Source organism: Hemitrygon akajei, chromosome 8, assembly GCF_048418815.1.
Source record: "Hemitrygon akajei chromosome 8, sHemAka1.3, whole genome shotgun sequence".
NCBI classification, from domain to species: Eukaryota; Metazoa; Chordata; class Chondrichthyes; order Myliobatiformes; family Dasyatidae; genus Hemitrygon; species Hemitrygon akajei.
This window is the reverse complement of record NC_133131.1, coordinates 137,728,194-137,753,662: the sequence shown is the minus strand read 5'-3', so window position 1 is coordinate 137,753,662 and position 25,469 is coordinate 137,728,194. Positions and strand designations below refer to the sequence as shown.

Sequence of the window (25,469 nt, the reverse complement as noted above, 5' to 3'; positions counted from 1 at the left end):
CTTGAACAAAATCCTAGTGAATGCCCACTGCATCCTCTGTATTATAGTCATATTCAGTATGGGACTATATTTAACAAGAAGGCAAAGGTGATGAGGAAGAAATGAATAAAAACGCAAAATGCTGGCAGAACTCAGCAGGCCAGACAGCATCTATGGTAGTGATGACGTTTTGGGCTGAAACCCTTCATCAGGAGTCATCAGAAGAAATGAAGCGGCATTTGTTTCTAAGTCTGATTTAGTGTTGAAAGTTTGTCTTAAATGGAGTGTGAAAGCCTCTTGGTCCTCGAGACGGGTGGGGTAATGGCTTGGAGAAGAGACATGGGAGATTATAACATTGTTAATGTCAGTTCCTCATCTCCATTCTCACTGTTGCAGGAGTGACCTCTCTCTCCCTCGCTGATGAAAGAATGCTGGAAAGCATACAGCAAAGATTCACAAGGAAGAGCTTTAATTTCAATAGAGGCAGGATTGGATGGGGCTTCTTTGTCTATAGAACGTAGGAGTCTGAGAGGTAATTCAGAGAGGTTTTTAAAAGTAATGAGGGACATCAATCAATAGGGATGGGAGAGATTCCAGAGGATTGGAGGGTTGCGAATGTTGTTCCTTTATTCAAGAAAAGGAGCAGAGATAGACCAGGAAATTATAGACCAGTGAGTCTTACCTCAGTGGTTGCTAAGTTGATGGAGAAGATTCTGAGAGGCAGAATTTATGAACAATTGGAGAGGTATAGTATGATTAGGAATAGTCAGCACGGCTTTGTGTCATGGTCTGGTCCGTGAAGTCTGGACTCCGAGTCTTCTGGCTGTCCCTTGTTTCAGTTGGGCTTACTCACAGGCACCTGATTCTCATATTGGGGATGGAATATAAGTGACCTTGGGTTTGAGTGTGGGGGCTGGTTTGTCTTGTCAGTACCCCATCCTCACCTCAGTGGGGTAAGTCAGGCCATCTTTGCTGTTACCCTGTGGTTGGATCTGTCCCTTCCTGTCCTTGCCTCTGTTGGGTAAGCCAGGCTGCCTTTGCTGTTATCCTGAGGCTGGATTGTTCCCTTCCCTTCCCCTTCTTTCTGTAACCCTTGGCTGGAGCCTCGCCATCAAGTTCTACTGCCAGAGCAAGACCGGAGCCTTGCTGTGTCCAGATAAGGAAACATCTTTTGTTGTTTGGAACTGTATCTTTGTGTCCTCACCTTCACTAAGTAGGTCCAGCCGTTTGCCGCTAACTAGTGTTTTGAACTGTCTTGTCATGTTCAGCTTTCTGTGTATGAGTCCCGGCCCTACATCCTGTTCCCAAGGATGGGTCAGGGCTCTGTGTTCCACGTTCCCATCTCCCAAGACCAAGGCTCTATTTTCCACGTTCCCATCTCCCAAGACCAAGGCTCTGTGTTCCACGTTCCCATCTCCCAAGACCAAGGCTCTGTGTTCCGCGTTTCCGTCTCCCAAGACCAAGGCTCTGTGTTCCATGTTCCCATCTCCCAAGACCAAGGCTCTATTTTCCACGTTCCCGTCTCCCAAGACCAAGGCTCTGTGTTCCGCGTTCCCGTCTCCCAAGACCAAGGTTCTGTGTTCCACGTTCCCGTCTCCCAAGACCAAGGCTCTGTGTTCCGCGTTCCCGTCTCCCAAGACCAAGGTTCTGTGTTCCAGACTCCCTTGTCCAGGTTTGAGCTTCATGTCCTCATCCAGCCCAAGAGTCCCACGTCCAGCCCAGGAATTCTGTGTCCTGCCCCCACGTCCAGTCCTGTTGCCTTGCCATGTCTTGTCCTCGCCTAGATCTGGAGTCCAAGCCTGAGTCAAGACCCAGGTTCCGGCTCCCTGTCCAGTCTCTGGCTCAGAGTCCTTGTCCAGGTTCCAAGTTCCCTGTCCAGGTCTCGCTTTCCCAGTCTAATCCTATTCAAGGCCCTGTGTCCTAGTCTCGTCCAGGGCCTGTGTCTTGTCCAGTGTCGTTTCTTCTGCAATTCCCTTGCTTTCTTGACACACCTAGTCCTGTCCCTAGGACTTCAGAGTCTGTGTCTTGCATTTGGGTCCGCTCTCAAAGCCCACCTTATGACACTTTGTCAAGAGCAGGTTGTGCCTTATGAGCCTGACTGAATTTTTTTGAGGATGTGGCTAAACATATTGATGAAGGAAGAGCAGTAGATGTAGTGTATATGGATTTTAGCAAGGCATTTGATAAGGTTCCCCATGCAAGGCTTTTTGAGAAAGTAAGGAGGCATGGGAACCAAGGGGCCATTGTGTTGTGGATCGAAAACTGGCTTGCCCACAGAAGGCAAAGAGTGGTAGTAGACGGGTCAGATTCTTCATGGAGGTCGGTCACCAGTGGAGCGCCTCAGTGATCTGTTCTGGGACCCTTGCTGTTTGTGATTTTTTAATTGACCTGGATGAGAAAGTGGAGGGATGGGTTAGTAAGTTTGCTAATGACACTAAGGTTGGGTGTGTTGTGAATAGTGTTGAGAGCTGTCAGAGGTTACAGTGGGACATTGATAGGATGCAAAACTGGGCTGAGAAGTGGCAGATGGAGTTCAACCCAGATAAGTGTGAAGTGGTTCATTTTGGTAGGTCAAATATGATGGCAGAATATAGTATTAATTGTAAGACTCTTGGCAGTGTGGAGGATCAGAGGGATCTTGGGGTCAGAGTCCACTGGACACTCAAAGCGGCTGTGCTGTTTGATTCAATGGTTAAGAAGGGGTATAGTGTATTGACCTTCATCAATCGTGGGATTGAATTTAGGAGCCAAGAGGTAATGTTGCAGCTATACAGGACCTTGGTCAGACCCCACTTGGAGTAAACACAAAGTATACCGCAGATGCTGTGGTCAAATCAACACAAACAAACAAGGTGGATGAACTCAGCAGGTCGGGCAGCATCTGTTGTAATGAGCAGTCAACGTTTCGGGCCATGACTTGGAGTACTGTGCTCAGTTTTGGTCACCTCGCTACAGGAAGGATGTAGAAGCCATAGAAAGGGTACAGAGGAGATTTACAAGGATTTTGCCTGGGGAGCATCTCTTATGAAGATAGGTTGAGTGAACTCGGCCTTTTCTCCTTGGAGCAACAGAGGATGAGAAGTGACCTGATAGAGGTGTATAAGATGTTGAGAGGCATTGATCGTGTGGATATTCAGAGGTTTCTTCCCAGGGCTGAAATGGTTGCCAAAAGAGGACACAGTTTTAAGGTGCTGGGGAGTAGGTACAGAGGAGATGTCAGGGGTAAGTTTTTTACTCCAAGTGGTGAGTGTGTGGAATGAGTTGCCGGCAAAGGTGGTGGAGGTGGATATGAAAGGGTCTTTTAAGAGACTTTTGCATAGGTACATGGAGCTTAGCAAAATAGAGGGCTATAGGTAAGACTAGTAATTTCTATGGTAGGGACTTGTTCGGCACAACCTTGTGGGCTGAAGGGCCTGTATTGTGCTGTGGATTTTCTATGTTTCTAATGACATAGATAAGGTGAAAGGTCAGAATCTTTTTCCCAGCATCAGGGAATTTTAAGTCAAGGGCATAGATTTTAGGTGAGGGGCACAGAAAAGGTAGTGGACATATAGAATGACCTACCACAAGATATGGTAGAGGCAGGCAAATGGCATCATTTAAGACATCTCGAAAGGTAGTAGACAAGAAAGGTTAAGAGGAGATGGGTTGAACAGAGGCAACTGGGACTAGCTCAGGTAGGCAATTTGATCGGTATGGACAAGTGAAGTGACACAGAAATCTTTTCCGTGTTCTATGACTACACTACTCTGACTGTGCAATGGATATAGATATGTATATTGAGCAAGTGGGCAAAAGACTGATGAATGGAATTTAATGTGGGAAAGTATGGAAGTCGTGTGGTGTGGGAAATCAAAAAGCAGATATCTATCTAAATGGAAAGTGATTGCAAGTGATTGAACTGAAGAGGAATCGAGGTGTTCTGCTGCATGAACAACAAAATGCTAGCAGGCAAGTTGTGCAAAAGTCTTGGCATAATTTAAGGATTCTAGTTGTGGACATCACTGAATCGTGGCTGAAGGATGGTTGTAGTTGGGAGCTGAATGTCCAAGGTTACACATTGTATCAGAGGGATAGGACGGTAGGCGGAGGGGATGGTGTGGATCTGCTGGTAAAGAATGGCACCGAATGAGTAGAAAGATGTGACATAGGATTGGAAGATGTTGAATCCTTGTGGTTTGAGTAAAGAAACTGCAAGGATAAAAGGACCCTGATGGCAGTTATATACAGGCCTCTCAACAGTGGCTGGGAGGTAAACCACAGATTACAACAGGAAATAGAGAAGACATGTCAAAGGGATAAAGTTATGATAGTCATGGGAGAATTTAACATGCAGTTCGACTGGGAAAATCAAGTTGGTAATGGATCTCAAGAGAGTGAGTTTGTTGAATGCCTAAGAGATAGCTTTTTAGAGCAGTTTGTCATTGAGCCTATTAGGGGATCAGTGATACTGGATTAGGTGTTACGTAATGAACCAGAGGTGATTAGGAAGCTTAAGGTAAAAGAACCTTTAGGAACCAGCGATCAAAATATGATTGAGTTCAACTTGAAATTTGATGGGGAGAAAGTAGTCTGATGTAGCAATACTTCAGTGAAGGTTTGAGCAATGGTGTGTGTTTCTGGGGTAAATGAGGATGGTGCAAGGTGCATATGTATTCCAAAAATGAAGAAATACTCAAATGGCAAAATAGTACAATCATGGCTGACAAGGGAAGTCAAAGCCAATGTAAAAGCAAAAGAAAGGGCATACAACAATGCAAAACCTAGTGAGAAGATAGAGGATTGGGAAGTTTTTAAAATCCTACAGAGAGCAACTAAAAGAATCATTAGAAGGGAAAAGATGAAATTTTAAAGCAAGCTAGCAGATAATATTAGAGTGGATAATAAAAGCTTTTTCGAGTATATAAAAAAAAGAGATCAGAGTGGATATAGGACCATTAGAAAATGAGGCAGGAGAAATAATATCAGGGGACAAGGAGATAGGGCAGATGAACCAAATGAGTATTTGCATCGGTCTCACTGTGGAAGACACGAGCAGTGTGCCAGATGTTGTAGTGTGTGAAGGAAGAGAAGTGGGTGCAGTGACTATTACAAGGGGAAAAGGTGCTCAAAAAGCTGAAGGACCTAAAGGTACATAAGTCATCCGGACCAAATAAACTGCACCCTAGGGTTCTGAAAGAGGTAACATTAGACATTGTGGTGGCATGAACAATGACCTTTCAAAAACCATTGAGCTCTGGAATGGTGCCAGAGGAATGGAAAACAGCAAATGTCACTCCAATCTTTAAGAAAGGAGGAAGGCAGCAGAAAGGAAATTATAGACCAGTTAGCCTGACCTCAGGGGTCAGGAAGATGTTGGGGTCAATTGTTAAGGATGAGGTTATGGAGTACTTGATGACATGGGACAAGATAGGACAAAGTCAGCATGGTTTCTTTCAGGGAAACTCCTGCTTGATAAAGCTAATGGAATTCTTTGAGGAGATTACAAGTAGGAGAGATAAAGGGAATTCAGTTGATGTTGTATATTTGCACTTTCAGAAAGCCTTTGACAAGGTGCTACACATGAAGCTGCTAACCAAGTTAAGAGCCCATGGTATTAGAGGAAAGCTACTAACATGGTTGGAGCACTGGTTGATTGGAAGGAGGTAGTGACTGTGAATAAAAGGATTCTTGTCTGGTTGGCTGCCAGTGTCTAGTGGTGTTCTGCAGGGGTCAGTGTTGGAGCCACTTCTTTTTATGTTGTATATAAATGATTTATTTAATGAAATAGGTAGTTTTGTTGCCAAGTTTGCATATGATACAAGGATTGGTGGAAGAATTGTTGAGGAAACAGGTAGGATGCAGATGGACATAGACAGATTAGGAAAATAGGCAAGAAAGTGGCAAATGAAATATAATGTTGGAAAACACATGGTCATGCACTTTGGTAGTAGAACTAAATGTGCAGACTACTTTCCAAACAGGGAAAAAATCCAAAAATCTGAGATGCAAAGGGACTTGGGAGTACTTGTGCAGAACACCCTAAAGGATGACTTGCAGACTAAGTTGGTGGTGAGGAAGGCAAATGCAATGTTAGCATTCATTTTAAGAGGTCTAGATTCTGAGGTTTTATAAGGCACTGGTGAGGCCTCACTTTGAGTATTGTGAACAGTTTTGGACTTAGAAAAGCTATGCAGGCATTGGAGATAGTCCAGAGGAGGTTCACAAGGATAAATCCAGGAACGAAAGGGTTATAATATGAGGAACATTTGATGGCTCTGGGTCTGTACTCACAGGAATTTAGAAGGATGAGGGGGTATCCCATTGAAACCTTCCAAATGGTGAGACCTAAACAGAATAGATGTGGGAAAAGGGATGTTTCCCATGGTGGGAGAGTCTAGGACAAGATGGCACAACTTCAGGATAGAGGGATGTCCTTTCAAAATAGAGATGCGGAGAAATTCCTTTACCCAGAGGGTGATGAATTTGTGGAATTTGTTGCCACATGCAGCTGTGCAGGCCAGGTCGTTGGGTGTATTTAAAGCAGAGTTTGATAGGTTCTTGACTGGACATGGCATCAAAGGTTACAGGGAGATGGCCGGGAAATGGGGTTGAGGAAGAGAAAAATAAAGGATCAGCCATGATCGAATGGTAGAGCAGACTGGATAGGTCAAATGACCTAATTTATGGTCCTGTCTTATGGTCTAGTCAGGCGCACTCAATTTCAAAACGTATAGAGAAATAGCACAATTTCCTATATTCTTAGGTTATGATTGCAAGAATGAGAGACGTTAGTTTTATGGGTAGCCAGAAAGTTGGGTTTGTTCTCTTTGGAATACTGATGGCTGCAAGGTGATCCTATGAAATCATTACGAGTTCAGGGAAAATAGATTGAGAGAACCAGGTCTTAGCATCAGAATGATCAGGAACTACAGGACATAGATTGAGGCTGAAAGACAAAAGAATCAATAGTGATACAATTTGTTTTCATGACCAGGGGAGTTGGAGTGGAAGATTCTATTAGAACATTCAGAAAGAAGTTGGATGAGTATCTGAAATAATTTTCAGGGCTATAAGGATGTGGAGTCTAACTGGATTGTTCATATATGGAGCCAGTATGGGTTGAATGTCTCTTTCCATGTTAAAAAACATTTGCAATTCCACAATTGTGTGCATTGTTTGGGTAATATTAAAGTCTTAAAATTATATCATTTTGGAAAAGATATAAAATGAAGAAGTGAAAGCGCTTTCAATTCATTATTTGTATTTAGCAAAGCTTTACCAAAGCCATTAATCAATGTACATTTTCTTACCTGTAAATGTGTTACATTCACCATTCCTTACAACTTGAGTGTTCAAAATCAAAATAACTTTATTCCAAATCTGAATATAAGTAATTGAATACTTAAATCTAGTCAATCTTATCATGTATCTGTCTCTCTTGCATACAAAATACACTGTTATTTAAGATGAAAGAAGAGAAAGAGAAAAATCAAAAGGCCCGCAACATAATTAAAAGTCAAAAGTGCACAGGTTGGAGCTCAAACCTTCCAAAAGCTGAAGTGTCTGATGTACTCATGGCACCAACTCCTATTCACCGATCACTGGTAGGATTTCCCCTCTCAGATTCCATCGAATCACGATTTTCATTGGAATGAATCCTACGGCTGGTTCTCTCGAGCTTCTCTCTCCATCTCTCGCCAAAAAGACCTCACCCACCCCAGTGTCCATCAGAAAACATCTTTGCCCAGCATTCTCTAGAACCTTCTCCCAATTCCACCATCATGATTGGATACATGATCATCACAACCCCTTAATGATAACCCAAACACTACCAGCAGAACACACTGCTTCTACAGAAAACTGTTTCAACATTACAAAAACCTACATTAGCATTAAAATCTTAACCAGGGTGTTACACTTTAGTTAACATTGTATGCAGTATCATAAAGTGTCATCAGTAGTAATAATTTATTATATTATCTGAAGAGAGATAAAACTATAAATGAAAAAAACACATTTATACCCTGTCACCGTGGCTCTGCTAGTTGACTGTCTAACTCATAGTGCCAGCAACCAGATTCATTTCTGATTTTGGATGCTCGGTTACTGGAGTTTCCATGTTCTCCGTGATCATGTGGGTATCTTCTGGGTGCTCCCACATAGTTCCCCCCAACATTTCAAATGATGTGTGTGATAGTAGGTTAACTGGCCATTGTAAATTGCCCCTAGTGTGAGTTGTTGGTAAGGGGAAGGCGTTTAAAGAAAATTTAGGGAAAATAAAACATAGGATTAATGTAAAGTGGAATGGTCTGAACTCATTGGGTCAAAAGGCCTCTTTCCACACAAAATATTGACAGAATTACCACAGAGGAGGCTGGATTCCGTGATGTGCTAAGCTACATCCAAAACTCTCAGCAGTTTCTTACAGTCACATGCAGAGCTGTTATTCATCCAGATAGAATATTTTCTATGTTGCATCAATAATAGTTGGTAAGTAAGTTTTTTGCTTCTCCATCACAAAATAAGAGTTTTTGTTTCAAGTTTATCAATTTCTTACATTTTCACAGCTACCAGCGTGCAGCTTCACAATGCCTTTCGCGTGAAGCTGCATTAGTTTGTAGAACTCAGCAGGCATTTTGTGAGCTTTTGATGGCAACTGGTTGTCGTAGTAATGATGGAAGAATTTGTTTCCATTCATGTCCTTGGTGAAGGGCCAAAATCCATACAACCAAACTTCTTCACACATGTCTATCGCTGCACTTATTATTAACAAACCGCTAGAAAGAACATTCTCATTTAAATTTTCACCTTTCCAGAATTTACTGACGGAATTCATATATGAAGGATTTAAAAACACCGCCTGGTGTTTCATTCCAAAATCTTGCAGAGTGTATAAAACTTTAAATGAAATTGAAGTACAGAATGAATGAGAAAATGCAGGCAATAGAATAAATGCATCTTCATATGCAGATATATGGTCCATAAATGGTTTTCTTCTTAAATTAAGATTTTTAAACCTGTAATTTAAATAATACAGTTTACATTAAGGCCATGAAGTTCAAGGAAATGATCAATCTCTCAAAATATTTTTTGTAAGTGATCAGGAGAACCTGTAAGTAAAGTCAAATTATCAATCATATGCAGATGAACTAACATTCAAAACTACAATTCTACATTCTATTTACCAGATATGTAATTATGATATGTAATACATAGAATATCACAGGAACATGCATTTTGGCCCATGATGTGCTAAACACATTACTCTAGTAATAAAATGCCTAACTACGCTAATCGGTTCTGCCTACACAATGTCCATATCCCTCCATTCTATATACATTCAAGTGACTATCAAGTACCCTCTTAAATACCTCCATCATATTTGTCTCCATTGACCACCCCTAACAATGTACTCCAGGCACACTCCAGTCTCTTTGAAAAAGATTTGCCCCACACAACTCCTTTGAACTATTCACTCTCATCTAAAATGCATGACTGCTAGTATTAGACATTTTGACCTCAGGAAAATGATACCAGCTGTCCACTTTATCTATGTCATTTATAATTTTAATAATCTCTCCTCAGCCTTTGCCACGCCAGAGAAAACAACCCAAGTTTAATGTCTTCACTATTCATGCAAGGCCCATTTCTGCCCTTATTGCCTCAAATTGGAGCTTTGCATGTGACTTCAGGTGTTGGATAAACTGACGAGCATATTGCACTGCATTGTTACTTTTCTAACAGTGGGTGTTGCTTCCTGCAAGCAGCTGGAGATATATTCCTTCAATGGTCACCCCTCTGGTAGTACTCCATTAGTGGAGGTGGTGATCTGGCAATAACTAGCTATTCAGAGAGGTCAAGGATCATAGGCACATCAGTGAGTGCTGGTGTTTCAGAGGCATTACATCCTGTCTGGACATCTGTGGTGAGTAAAATTTCCAAAAGCTCTGGTTTTCACATTAGCCTCTGATTCGTGTCACATTCTGTATTAAAGCCTCTGGCTGTGACTCTTGTGCTCTACACTCTCCCTAGAGATCAAAGTCGTGTTGCCAGCCATATTAACTCCACTTTCCATTCCCACACTGATGTCCATAAATACCACATTAAGTCAGAAGCAAACTGGAAAATCACCATCTCATATTCTGTCTTGTTGCTCTGCAACATGAAAGCATCAAAAACAATTTTTCTAACCTCCAGTAACCCCATCCCCATCTTTTGTTTTCTCTGATCTCTCTGCCCTCTTTACTACCCCTCTAATCTCCCCCACCTTCACAACCTGCCTACAGCTCCTACAACTCCCCTGCAACTACCAGAAGTTCAGAAATTGATGTTCATGCCATCAGGTTAAAGACAACCCAGATGGAATATACGGTGTTATTCCTCCAATCTGAGTGTGGCCTCATCGCAGCAGTGGAGGAGGCCAACGACTGACATGCTGTATAGCCTCTAACTTGATTGAATGAACATCGATTTCTCAAACTTCCGGTAATATGTCAGGTTTCACCTATCACCTACCACCTTGTATTTCTTCCTCCCCTCCCCTCACTTTATTACTCTGACTTCCCATCTTTTTTACAATCCTGATAAAGGACCTCAGCCTGAAACGTCGACTGTTTGCTCTTTTTCTTCCAGCATTTTGTGTGCGTTGTGCGGATTTCCAGCATCTGCAGATTTTCTCATGTTTGTCCACCCATCACACACCTGCTTGTGCCCACAATTCATTCAATCATGGGCTGATCCAATTCTTCCAGCCATCTCCACTCCCCTGCCTTCTCCCTATACCCATTGATGCTCTGGCTAATCAATAACCTATCTATCTCTGCCTGAAATACACCCAATGACTTGGCCTCCACAGCCGCTCGTGGCAACAAATTCCAGATTTACCACTCTCAGACTAAAGTAATTTCTACACATTTCTGTTCTAAATGGACATCCTTCAATCCCGAAGTTGTCTTCTAGTCCTGGACTCCCGTACCATGGGGAAATAACTTTGCCTTATCTAAATTGTCCAGTCCTTTTAACATTCAGAATGTTTCGACGAGATCCCCCTTCATTCTCATGAACTCCAGGGAATACAGCCCAAGAGCAACCAGATGTTCCGCATACAGTAACCCTTTCATTCCTGGAATCACTCTTGTGAGACTTTCCTAAAATAAGGAGCCCAAAACTGCACACAATAAGTGTGGTCTCAGGAGTGCCTTATAGAGCCTGTAGCCGGTGAACGGCTGCGTCTCCTGGTGCAGGGGAACAGAGGGGGAGCCGGTGCTGCCGCACTTGGCCTGAACAGCGTGCAAGCTGAGGCTGGCATGCGTGTCCAGCCGAAGCCGCCTGCTCTTGGGCCGTAAGCAGCTCAGCTCCAGCACAGCACGGCCCTCCGGCCACCGCGGACTGACGTCAGCTCACAGCTCTCAGTGCAGGTGCTGCACACAGAAGCTCTGAAACCTGGAGGCGGTGGCCGTGTCCGTCGTTCGAGCTGAGTAAACCTCGCTGCAACCTAGAACATGCTATCCAGTTTAGGTTATGTGCAATCAGAACCGAATAATTAACAATCTTGGTGTGTGTGGTATTTTGTGGAAGAGAAATCCAATGATAGAATTCTGCATTAAGATTAAAATTTGAAACATTAGAAACAGAAACTGAGGGTCTCGAATCTCAGATAAGGAAATAGCAAAGGTACGAGGTATAAGAGTTGACAAATTAGGAAAATTTATTATTAGGTTTTTAATTAATTAGGTTATTTATTTATTAGGTTATTAATTTATTATTACCAGATGCATCGAGATGCAACTCCTAAGGGACAGTGTTGGGGAACTGGAGATGCAGCTTGATGACCTTCGTCTGGTCAAGGAGAGTGAGGAGGTGATAGAGAGGAATTACAGGCAGGTGGTTACTCTGGGGCCACAGGGGACAGAGAAATGGGTCACAGTCAGGAGAGGGAAGGGGAAGAGTCAGGTACTAGAGAATACCCCTGTGGCTGTACCCCTTGACAATAAGTACTCCTGTTTGAGTACTGTTGGGGGGGACAGCCTACCTGGGGGAAGCGACAGTGGCCGTGCCTCTGGCACAGAGTCTGGCCTTACGGCTCAGAAGGGTAGGGAAAGAAAGAGGAAAGCAGTAGTGATAGGGGACTCTATAGTCAGGGGTTCAGACAGGTGATTTTGTGGATGCAGGAAAAAAAACTCAGATGGTAGTTTGCCAGGGTCCGGGATGTTTCTGATCGCGTCCAAGGTATCCTGCGGTGGGAGGGAGAACAGCAGAGGTTGTGGTACATATTGGTACCAATGGCATGGGTAGGAAAAGGGAAGAGGTCCTGAAAGAAGACTACAGGGAGTTAGGAAGGAAGTTGAAAAGCAGGACCTCAAAGGTAGTAATCTCGGGATCATTGCCTGTGCCACACGTCAGTGAGAATAGGAATAGAATGAGGTGGAGGATCAATGTGTGGCTGAGGGATTGGAGCAGGGGGCAGGGATTCAGATTCCTGGATCATTGGGACCTCTTTTGGGGCGGGTGTGACCTGGACAACAAGGACGGGTTGCACCTGAATCCTAGGGGGACCAATATCCTGGCGGGCAAGTTTGATAGAGCTGTTGGGGAGGGTTTAAACTAGTTTGGCAGGGGGGTGGGAATCAGAATGTGAGTGCAGCGATTAAGGTAGAAGGGCAAGGGCATGATGCTAAGAGTTCTGAGTTGATGAGGAAGGACAGGCAGGGGACAGAACATAATTGTAGCCAGTTAAAGGGGTTGAAATGTATCTATTTCAATGCTATCCCCTTCTCGCAATTCCTCCGTCTCTGCCACATCTGTTCTCAGGATGAGGCTTTTCATTCCAGGACGAATGAGATGTCTTCCTTTTTTAAACAAAAGGGCTTCCCTTGTTCCACCATCATCTCTTCTCTCAAATGCATCTTTCCCATTTCCCGCACATCTGCCCTCACCCCATCAACCTGCCACCCCATTCAGGATAGGGTTCCCCTTGTCCTCACCTACCACCCCACCAGCCTCTGGGTCCAACGTATAATTCTCCATAACTTCCACCTCCAACAGGATCCCACCACCAAGCACATCTTCCCCTCGCCCCTCTTTCTGCTTTCCACAGGGATCGCTCCCTGCACGGCTCCCTTGTCCATTCGTCCCTCCCATCCCTTCCCACCGATCTCCCTCCTGGCACTTATCCTTGTAAGCAGAACAAGTGCTACACCTGCCCTTACAATTCCTCCCTCACCACCTTTCAGGGCCCCAGACAGTCCTTCCAGGTGAGGTGACACTTCACCTGTGAGTCGGCTGGTGTGGTATACTGCGTCCGGTGCTCCCGGTGTGGCCTTTTATATATTGGTGAGACCCGACGCAGATTTGGGGACCGTTTTACTGAACACCTACGCTCGGTCTGCCAGAAAAAGCAGGATCTCCCAGTGGCCACACATTTTATTTCCACGTTCCATTCCCATTTTGATATGTCTATCCTTGGCCTCCTCTACTGTAAAGATGAAGAAACCACATTCAGGTTGAAGGAACAACACCTTGTATACCAGCTGGGTAGCCTCCAACCTGATGGCATGAACATTGACTTCTCTAACTTCCATTAATACCCCTCCTCCCCTTCTTACCCCATCCCTGGTATGTTTAGTTTTCTTTCCCCCCTTCTCTTTTTTTCTCTCTCTGCCCATCACTCTGCTTGTTCTCCATCTCCCTCTGGTGCTCCCCTCCACCTTTCTTTCTCCCTAGGCCTCCCGTCCCATGATCCTTTCCCTTCTCCACCTCTGTATCCCTTTTGCCAATCACCCTTCCAGCTCTCAACTTCACTCCACCCCCTGCGGTTTTCTCCTATCATTTTGCATTTCCCCCTCCCCTCCTACTTTCAAATCTCTTACTATCTTTCCTTTCAGTTAGTCCTGATGAAGGGTCTCGGCCCGAAACGTCGACAGTGCTTCTTCCTATAAATGCTGCCTGGGCTGCTGCGTTCCACCAGCTTTTTGTGTGTTGCTCTACCCACTGGCTGCTAGCCCTTGCACCATCCCTTCCCTTCATACTATAATGCTGGCTAGCTCCCCTCTCTCTTCCAGTCCATATGAAGACGACTGATCCAAAACATTGATTGTTTGTTTCTCTCCACAGGCCACTGAGTTGCTCCAGTATTTTACATGTTGCTAAAGGTTCAGATTAATTTATTGTCATGTACACCTAGAAGCAATGAAATTCCTTGCTTGCATGAACTCATCAAATTACTAGAGAAGACAATGATAAAGAAACAAAATAGAAAGAAAAATTCCTGAAAATATGGGGACTGGCTACAACATACATCTGTTTTCAATACACAGCTTCCCTCTTCCATCTTTGATACATTTCTCTTTATCTTTGTTTTCAGTAGCTAAATAAATAATTACCTATTTATAATGATAGTTGGATTGGAAGTAACAACATCTGTTTTAGTACCCACATCTTCCTTATAATCAACAAGAGGAGGCAGATTACACCTGCAAGCAAATACATAATATTGCATAATTTAAACTTGCCACTTGTATGTACATCATGAAAAACAACAATTTAATGGGAAAAAATAAAATAAGCATAAATTTTTTATCAGACTAGCTAAGACGACAGATGTGATAGATTGTAATTTAAATTATTTAACAATAAAGGACTCAAATTTTGTAATGAAATCATCATTAACACCATATCAATCATTGAATTGGCAATAGGCCTTAAAAAATTCTAGTCAGAGGTGATTTTCAAACCAAATGATTATCTCCAGTAGGCCAACGTTTCTGAAGCAAATGAAACCCATATTCTGATTCATACCTGAATACAAAGTTAGCCCGATCTATTTCTGTTCCACAACTGCTGTTTGCCAAAATTCCAGCATTTCCAACAACAGAGCAGTGCTTAAGCTTTTTAAATGGCACTGTCTAAACAAAATCAGTGACATAGAATTAGAATCTCTTACAATTCTATCATTTCTTAAATTCTGCAGAAAATTGAATTTGCATTATCAATCTCATGGGATTATTTTACAGTATATTTAAAGGAGAAAATACCAGGGTGAGGATGTAGGAAAATGTCAATTATCCTCATTATGTTTTAAAACTCCTTTCAGAGGAAAAAAAACAAGACAAAAAAAATCTACAAATTATCTGAATGTAGCTTAAAATAATTGTATTTGAAACAAGTTTTGTAGGTTGTTAACGATGTCCTTGTATTCAATGCTGTGAGATCAGAGTTGCTGCAGTGAAGCAGTCCTTACAATTAAAATACTTAACTTAGACAGTGAAGTGTTCTTTTCTACAAGTGGATAATGAGTTTTTAAAGTGTGATCCAAGTCATACATGTACTGCGGAGATGGGAATTTCACAGGATAATTATATAATACATTGAATTTATTGCACGCTACTACAGATGGGAAGTGAATAAAATGTGTGCAATGGATTCAATTGTGGCTTCAGCTGCAACTCCAACCAGAGCACTTTTCCCCTCTGACAACAGGGAGATATCTACACACTTACCCAATGGATTACATACTTAAAAATTATCAAATAAGAAAGAGTGAAAGTGAAGTGGAAGGAATCAGTAAGATCTACTACAAGTATATAAAATAGAATAATGATTTTGGATACACATATACAGAAGTATACAAAAACATAACCGCTCAGATCGTGAGTGGTATTATTAATGGGAAATAATTTAGTATTACCGTAGATGCCGGATTATAAGCCGCTACTTTTTTCCCACATTTTGAACAGCTTTGAACACTGCGGCTTTTACTACGGTGCGGCTAATACATGTTTTTTTTTCATGCCGCCAAAAACATTTTGCCTCGTAACAGTAGACCAATAAAATTGATGAGTAGTTCACAGAGGTCCAATGAAATTGTATGATAAATCAAGCGCACTTTCACAATTAAATTATTGTAAATCAGTCATTTGTACTCACCCTCATCAACATGGAAAACACTCGAAGAAAAGCATTGTGCTGCCTTTATGGCAGTTACTTAGTTTATAATATTTTCGCTTAGTAATTCATTTGTTAGTATTTTCTAGTTAAAGTTAGAAGTGTTTTAACTATATTTGTTTTCTGTACTACATCCCGGGATGCTATGACGTCACATCCGGTTTTGCCGCATCTTGTAGGAAAATGCCGGTTTGCGATAAACGGAAAGTTGGGGGGCGAGCGGCATTAGACCCGAGCGAAAACGCTGCTTTTAAGTTAAAGGCAATCAATAACTTTTCCTGGTAGGCTGCAGTATATATATTTTTTTACCAGTCGTTAGGAGATATTGGAATGTTGTTCGTGCACTGTTCAGTAAAAAAGTATACGCAACGTAATTTGTGTGTTACCGATACATATGTATTTTAAAAGTAGCCATGTTACAGACACGGTTCGAAAAAAAGCATTTGCAATATGTATTTGTTTATGTTACCATACGGATTTAATTAAAAGTTAAAAAATCCTCACGTGTAATATCTTTCTGTGTAAATATCTCATATTGCAACGTGGGACACCTGCGGCCTAAAATCCGGTGTGGCCTAAAATCCGGTGCGGTTTGTACAAGTACAAAATTGATTTTCTTTCTAAAATTAGAGCCTGCGGCTTTTAATCAGGTGCGCTCTGTAGTACGGAATCTACGGTAGTATATTATATTTAGTGTTAAACTAAATTGCTCCAGAGTAAACATTGAATGACAGAATTCTTTGTACTTTCTTATCCAGAACCCCTTTCTGATATAACTCCTACAGCTTTCCAAGGGGACAAAGCACATTAATTCCTTTCCTACACTCATGGCTGACATGCCCTTCCATATTTGGGAATCAGTGTGCATCTTCCTATAACTAATTTTGTGTAGGATTCGACTCTCATTCCGCAACACTAGAGAGGAGGAGAAAATTCACTGAATGAAGCAATGGGGTTGAACAATAGAGAAGGCAAAAGGTTTCTATCACAGCTTTTCATTTCATGTCCCTGTCCCGCATTTCCTATCAACTGTGGAACAGGTAGCTGCAGATGGTTTAAATACTTATTCATTCACAGAATGAGGGTGTGTTCCTCTGGTTAGCATTTACCATGGGTCATGTTAATCAGCTCTTTAGAATTGCACTTCAAAAGGCAAATAATAACCAGTGTAAAGCAATTTAACAGGAATTTAACAGGAATTTAACAGGAATTTAACTCCTTATGAAAGGCAATGCTTGGTTCAATAACACAATAAAAGTCAGTAAGTATTGTGTTAATAATTATTAAATAATAACGGTCATTACTAATAACCGTTGGTCTTTTTTCTCACCGTCTCGTGGCACTAGACAGGGATGTCCATTAAGTCCGTTATTATTTAATCTTGTATTGGAGCCTTTAGCTATAACATTACGTGAAGCTAAAAATATTCATGGTATCTCTATGAATGGAACCATAAGATTTCTCTTTATGCAGATGATCTTTTGGTTTTTATTTCAAATCTTGAAGAATCAATTCCTAATCTTTTGGAAACACTTAAAGATTTTGGTAAATTTTCAGGATATAAACTTAACCTGAATAAAAGTGAATTGTTCCCATTAATTGTTCATGCTTGTACATATAATGATATTCCTTTTAGAATTGTTAATACATTTAGGTATTTAGGTATTATAATTACTAAAAAATATAAAGATCTCTATAAAGTGAATATAGTTCCTTTAATGGGCTCCATGAAACAATTATTTTCTAGATGGAATCCACTTTTTCTTTAATAGGTCATATTCATGCTGTGAAAATGATGATTCTACCTAGATTTTTATATATTTTCCAAAATATACTTATCTTTTTAACTAAAACATTTTTTGATCAAATTGACTCCCTTATTTATTTTATTTGGAACAATAAGAGCCCTAGAATGAATAAGTATCATTTACAAAAATTTAAAAAAGATGGTGGACTTGCACTTCCTAATTTAAGACTGTAGTACTGGGCTGTGAATATTAGACAATTATGTTTTTGGTTATATTGGCTTGATAAGAGCCAAAAACCATTATGGGTTGATTTGGAATTAAAAGCTGTTAAACAATTTAATTTAACTTCAATTTTAGGAGCTCCATTACCTTTACAGCTCTCTAAAATTCCAAATTTAAATCTCTATCCGGTTATTAAACAATCTCTATGGATCTGGTTTCAGTTCTGTAATTCTTTTAATCTTAAACAATTTAAATTACCTAGTTTTTTATATCAAAACTTTTTATTTAAACCTTCAACAACTGACCCCATTTTTCTTTTATGGAAAAATAAAGGAATTCATTCTTTTACAGATTTATTTTGTGATGGTCAATTGATGACTTTTGAGGAGTTAATTAATAAATTTTCTCTCATTCATACACATTTTTTTGCAATATTTTCAGGTTGGACATTTTTTACAACAATATTTACCTAAGTTTCCATATTTACAAGAATCTGATTTGTTGGATACCATTTTGAAATTGAATCCCTTAGTGAAAGGTTCCATTAGCAGAATTTATAATTTACTTTTGTTACAAAAAGAGAACCTATCACTAAAGATTAAACAAGATTGGGAGAGAGAACTTAATATGACCTTTGTTAATGAAGATTGGCTTTGAGTTTTGAAAAACAAATTCTTCTTTATGTGCCAACTATCATTTAATTCAATTTAAAATTGTACACCGTTATTACTTAATAAAGGAAAGACTATCTAAAGTATTTCCTAGTATAGATAACTATTGCAATAGATCTAAAACTGAAGTAGCTACTTTGTCACGTATGTTCTGGTCATGTTCTTCATTAAAATTGTTTTCAAAATCTTTATTTTCTACAATTTCTAAAGCTTTGAAAATTAATTTACAACCTAATAGATTGACTGTTCTGTTTGGAATAGATCTGCATCATATTCAGGGTATCTCATCTTCAGATCAACATGTAATTGCATTTGTTACAATGCTGGCAAGAAGAGCTATTTTATTAAAATGGAAAGATATTTCTTCCCCTATATTAATTGAATAGTTTTCTCAAGTGATGTTATGTCTTAGTTTGGAAAAAATTAGAAGTAGAACTTTTGATCTTTGATTTGATTTTGAGAGAAGATGAGGTTCTTTTGCCAAATATTATTATTTAATTTGAATTAAGTTATATGGTTTCCTTCCAATTTAATTTTTTTTATAAATATGAAATGACGGTTGATGACTTTTTTATATATTTAGATGATGGTCAAAACATATTGCTCCGGGGGTTGATTCTAATGGTTCTTTTTTATTATAGTTTAGTGCGTTTTTTTTCTTACTTAGCTGGGGTTCTTTTTTTTCTTTTTCTCTTATATATATATATATAATTTTTTTTCCATTTTTATATTTCAAGATCAGTTTTTTCTCTTCAGCTTTATTAATTGTATACGTATTAATCTGTTAAAGATTTGTATCATTTTATAGCTGTTGATGATTATGTACCAATAAAAAGATTCTAAAAATAAAGTCATTGGTTCAATGCACCATAATCTTCCCTTGGTCTTTTTAGTAGCCAATTTCCTTATGCTTAAGTCAAATTGCTGGCTTCCTTCCATGCAGAATGGTCTTGAATTGAAAGTGAAATGTTAATATTCCTTACCCAACATGACTATCACTAAATTCTCTCTGCAAGGTTCATATTAAAGATCATTGATACTTACACCTGCTGAGATGGCAGAACCTGGAAAATTTGGACTGGAAACATTTTGTTTTAGAAAATTAATGTGAACAGGCGTGGGTGAAAACATAGCAGGTGGAATAAGGAGATATGTGAAATCATCCACCGTATCACACAGAACACAAAACAGTGACCTATTTGGAAATGTTTGTCTTTAAAGGTACCTTGGTGTCCTTGTGTACGCACACTTAAAAGTTAATGTGAAGATACAGCAACCAATTTGTAAAGCAAATCGTATGCTGGTCTTTATTACTATGTGATTTAAGTATAGGAACAATGTTGTCTTACATTTGCTGATTCATCATCTGGAATATCATTTATAGATTTATTCACATGCCTTTAAAAGGGATGTACTTGATGTGGAGGGTGTGCAGTTAATATTCCTTTAACTTAATTGTCTTGTTGCTGTACGAGGAGCGATTGCACAGATTAAGCTTTTTTTTTTCTCCAGAGTTTAAAAGAATGAGAGTAGAATTAATTGAAGACTAAAATAATTCTACAGGACCTGACAGGCTTGATGGATTCAGGGCATTTCCACTGGCTGAGTAATCAAATGTTATTCTTAGGACTAAGATGAGTAGAAATTTTTTTGTTTGCTGATTGTTTATCATTTCCTATGGCTATGGAGCCTCAGTCATCAACTTCACTCAAAAGAATACATTTCTGAATATTAACAGATATGGGGATAAGGTGTGAGAATGGAGCCAAGGAAGAAGGTCTACCATGATGTGTAGTGGTGCTGCCTCAGATGGTCAAACAACCAACTTCTGGTTCTTTGGTTATGTTCCTGTGCTCTCTTGACATTCCATGTCATTTGCATCACAGAATTTCCCGTCATCAACATAATACTGCTCATACTGTTTGCCATTGACCAGATATTTACTCGGATCATCTAGAACTAGAGAATCCTTTGCCCGCCTCCATTTAAATCAACCAGAACTTGAATTGCCAAGAGCTGTGCATTAGTGCTGCCAAAAGATTTTACTAAATGGAAAACAAACACTATTTTATGATAAAATACTTTGAGGTTATGCGGTTACAGTAACCTTAAAACAGTAGCTGACACTAGGATAGCCTTCCCTTTCTCAATGACCCTGTCTGCTACAAGATGAATATTTGCCTCCCCAAGACGTTAATTCATGAATGACTCCAATGATAGGTAAGGATTCTTTCCATACAGCGGTGTTTCAGTAGCTGCCATTTAATACTTTTAAGATAAAAATACTCATTAACAGTAGAAGTAGCCATAAACACTAGACATTGCATATCTTTCTTTGATCTAAAGCTAGTTTTCTACTGCTTTTAGTTTGCCACTGTCAACAACAGTACTTCAGCACTCTTCTCCTTTTCTGCTAGTATCTGAACTAGTTGTTTGATTCAGTTTTCATGCAATAGTCATAATTTTAAATTGCATTCCAGATATTTAAACTCTATTCCTGTTGTTTCATGAACCTACTCTTCATTGTTGAACCAAGATATTGAGCTGAAATGCTATATGTACACATGAGATAAAACTGCATCAAAAGTTAGTGCCACAATAAAATTACCCGACACAGAACATAGCAGATTGGAATAAACAGACAGTTGACCAGCTAACAGGAAACAGTCATTACATCAGGTCTTTCCTGGTTGACAAGACCTGACAAGTGATGAGTTATAGCTATTGATAATCAATGTAAGTACTGTAGTTTGGATAAAGGAATGAAACATGTGTTCGCTAAATATGCTATTGACATTAAGTAGCAGAGTAAATTGTGATAGAGGATGAAAGCAGCCTACTAAGAAATATAGGTTTAGTGAATAAATACTTGGCGAATACTGTATATTCTAGGATAATGTGAAATTGTCTATTTTGGTGTCATCTATGAGGTAAGAGATTACAGTGTTCCAAGATGTAGAAGGATCAGAATGTCCCAGTGCATAATTTGTAACAGACTATAACAAGAAAAGAAAGTAATTAGGAAACTTAACACAGGTACATCTTCATAAAAGTCACCTCAAACTGATAAGCTCAATTCTAAGTCCCAAGGATGACATTACATTAGGCATCATTGGAACAATGTAGAAGTCCCACAGTCTGCATTTGATTTCTCCACAACAGCAGCACCAAATGGAATAAGTTCAACTCAAAGAAATACAAATTAATTGTTGCTTCACTTTTAAGGACTGTTAGGATCCATGGGTAATGGGAAAGGATGAGGGAGAGAGCAAGAGTTTCATCTCCAGTATTTGTGAAAATGCTGTGAGAAGTGGAATGGTTCGTAAATTGGAAAAAATGAACTATGGAGTTGTGAACCTTCTGCAGTATTCAAGATTTTTTAAAATGCAGCACATCTTACACTTACTCTTAATTCATGTATACTCGAGTAAACTATCACCTACCTTAGGAAGTAGATTGACAACATCTTCTGTAATTTTAAAAGTTCTTCGAGGTTCTGCACTATAACTGATATTTGTTCCCAATGGTGAATTGTCCTGAGTGACAATAAAATTTTGACTTGCATTGCAGCATTTCTGCAGCCGTGACCTGGAAGAGAAAACATTGAATTATAGAATCAAAGCACAGAACTGGACCTTCTTGCCCCACCTCACCCAAGCCAACCATTCATCTCTCTGTGTGTAAAACTACCCATCAGTTCTCATTTCAATGCCTTTCCTCTCACCTTGAACCTGTGCCCTCTAATTCTATACTTTTCTCCTCTGGGGAAAAAGTACTTGTGACCATTTATTCTATCTATATCAACCATGATGCCTGTCTCTACTAATCGTTAGACCTTTTTCCAACCCCTCGACTTTCATTTTTACAGCTGTGCAGACCAACCATTGCTCTGAGCAGAAACATTTTTACATGGTCTAAAAACTACACACCATTTTAATAAAACATTATATAAAAGAAATTTCCAGCTATGTGGCAACAAGCACTATGTGTGGGAGAGCGTTTCAGTGACTCCCTGTCTTAACACCCCTCCATCTTAGGGGGAACAGTGCCAGCATTCCTTTCCACCTTTCTTATCCAAGTATCTGCATCAATCCATGCATCTGTCCAAATGCTTCCTAAAGATTGTAATAGTATCTACATCTACCTGTTTCTCTGGCTGCTCATCTGAAATATTCGGCAATCACTATGAAAAACTTAGCTCTCAGATCTCCTTTAAATTCCTCCCCTCTTCCTTTACACCCTTGCCTTCTAGTCCTAGTATCCCCTGCCCTGGGAAAGTGATTCTACTTACATCTATGCCCTCGTAATTTGATAAATCTCTATAAGCTTACCCCCACAAACACTTAACATTCCAGTGAGAATAAACCAAATCTGTCCAACCACTCATTGCAACTACAGACTTACATTACAAACAACATCTGGTCTACCACTTCCGCACTGACTCACATGCCACCACATCTTTACTGTAGCCTGTTGAACAGAATTGTATATAATACACTATGTGTGCTCTCACTAACATTTTGTACAACTGCAACACAATATCATTACATGTGTAAAGTTACACTATACACTGTTCAGTTTTCCATTTGGTAACACCATCACTTCTGAGTCAGGAAATTATAGATTCCATGTCCAGTCAAGATTTCAGTCAAAACTAAGGCAACCACTCATTGCAATGTCTGCTGGGATATTGACTATCAGATCTCTGCCTTGTGAATGAATTGTTTTAATGTCCAAATTACAGAAACCAGCTTCCTGAGTACTTCTGTGCAGAACTTAGGAATTCTGCTTGCTCCTTTTTAAGTTATTTTATTTAATAAAGCATTTTTATATTACAAAGATCATAAGATGGGAAGCATAATTAGGCCATCCAACCAAGAGTATCTGCTCTGTCTTTCAATCATGTCCGATTATTTTTTTTGTCATAGTCATGAAATATTTCAGCATAATAGGTCCTTTGGCCCATCTAGCCCGTGCCAAACCATTTAAACTGCCTAGTTCCATCGACCTATATCTGGTCTCTTAATTATTGAAACTGAACCTGCATTCTCCATTTGCTCTGGCAGCTTACTCCAGCCACTCACCGCCCTCTGAGTGAAGATGTTTCCCCTGATGTTCCCCTTAAACATTTCACCTTTCACCCTTAACCCATGACCTCCAGTTTTCGTCTCAGCCAACCTCAGTGGAAAAAAGCCTGCTTGCATTTACACTACCTATATCCTTCATAATTTTGTATACCACTATCAAAGCTCCCCTCAGACTTCTACATTCTAGGGGATAAAGTTCTAACCTATTCAATCTTTCTTTATAACTCAGATCCTCCAGACCTGGCTACATGCCTGTAAATTTTTTCCATACTCTTTCAATCTAATTTATATCTTTCCCGTAGGCAGATGATCATAAATGGACACAATACTCAAAATTAAGCCTCAGCAACATCTTATACAACTTTAACATAACATCTCAAATCCTGGACACAATACTTTGATCTATGAAGACTAATGTGACAAAAGCCTTCTGTACAACACTATCTAGCTGTGACACCACTTCAATGAATTATGAACCTTTATTCCTAAATCCCTTTGTTTTACCACACCCCTCAGTGCCCTACTGCTCACTATGTAAGACCTACCCTGGTTGGTCCTTCCAAACTGCCACACCTCACACTTGCCTGCATTAAATTCCATCTGCCATTTTTCAATCCATTTTCCCAGCTGGTCCAGATCCTGCTCCAAGCTTTGATAGTCTTATTTGCTGTTCATTTTACCCCCAATCTTGATGTCATCCAGTTAGCCACATTATCATCCAGATCATTGATAAAGATGACAAACAATAATGGACCCAGCACCGATCCTTGTGACACTCCATTAGTCACAGGATTTCAGTCAGACAGGCAACCATAAACTACCACTCTGGCTTCTCCCACAAAAACAATGTCTAGTCCAATTTGTAGCTCATCTTGAATGCCAAGTGACCGAATCTCATGACTAACCTCACGAGCGGAAACTTGTCAAATGCCTTGCTGAAGTCTACTGCCTTGCCTTCATCAACTTTCCTGGTAACTACCACAAAAATCCCACTATGATTGGTTGGACATGACCTACCATGCACAAAACCATACTGACTATCCCTAATCAATCCCATAAAACCATAAGATGTATGAGCAGTATTAGGCCATTTGCCCATTGAGTCTGCTCTGCCATATCATCGTGGCTGACCCATTTTCCATCTCAGCCCCAATGTCTTGCCTTCTCCCCGTATTCCTTCATGTCCTAACTAATCAAGAATCTATCAATCTCTGCCTTAAATACACCCAGTGACATGGCCTCTACAGCTGCCTGTGGCAATGAATTCTACAGCTTCACCACTCCTTGGCTAAAGAAATTCCTCTTCACTTTTTTCTAACTGGACTCTTCTCTATTCTGAGGCTGTGTCCTCTGGTCTTAGACTCTCCCACCATAGGAAACATCCTCTCCACATAGACTCTATCGAGTTCTTTCAACATTCGATAGGTTTCAATAAGGTCACCCTTCATTCTTCTGAACTGCAGTGAGTCAAGGCCCAGAGCCATCAAACACTCCTCAAATGACAAGCCTTTCAATCTTGAAATCATTTTCCTGAACCTCCTTTGAACCCTCAGCAATTTCAGCACATTCCTTCTTAGATAAGGGCTCAAAACCTGCTCATAGTACTCCAAGTGAGGCCTAACCAGTGCTTCATAAAGCCTCAACATTACATTCTTCCTTTTATATTCTAGTCCTCTCACAATGAACGCTAACAACACATGGCTGAACCTGTATATTAACCTTTAGGGGATCTTGCACAAGGACTTCCAAGTTCCTTTGCATTTCAGATTTTTTGAATTTTCTCTCCACTTAGAAAACAGTCTATGCTTTTATTTCTTCTTCTTCTTCTTCAGCTTTCC

General features: G+C 40.1%; 1 protein-coding gene across 2 annotated transcripts in view; it reads right to left on the bottom strand.

Annotated features, from left to right (window-relative positions):
- Window positions 1–7,310: 7,310 nt before the first annotated feature.
- Window positions 7,311–25,469, bottom strand: part of LOC140732299 (alpha-2,8-sialyltransferase 8F-like) — a 66,310-nt gene continuing 48,151 nt past the window's right edge. For both annotated transcript variants that reach the window (XM_073054721.1, XM_073054720.1), the window contains exons 4-7: window positions 21,988–22,132; window positions 14,758–14,864; window positions 14,343–14,432; window positions 7,311–8,978 (exon numbers count right to left, since the gene is read on the bottom strand). In XM_073054721.1, coding sequence (XP_072910822.1) covers window positions 8,507–8,978; window positions 14,343–14,432; window positions 14,758–14,864; window positions 21,988–22,132 — 814 coding nt within the window. In that variant the 3' untranslated portion in view covers window positions 7,311–8,506. The remainder of the gene's footprint in view (window positions 8,979–14,342; window positions 14,433–14,757; window positions 14,865–21,987; window positions 22,133–25,469) is intronic.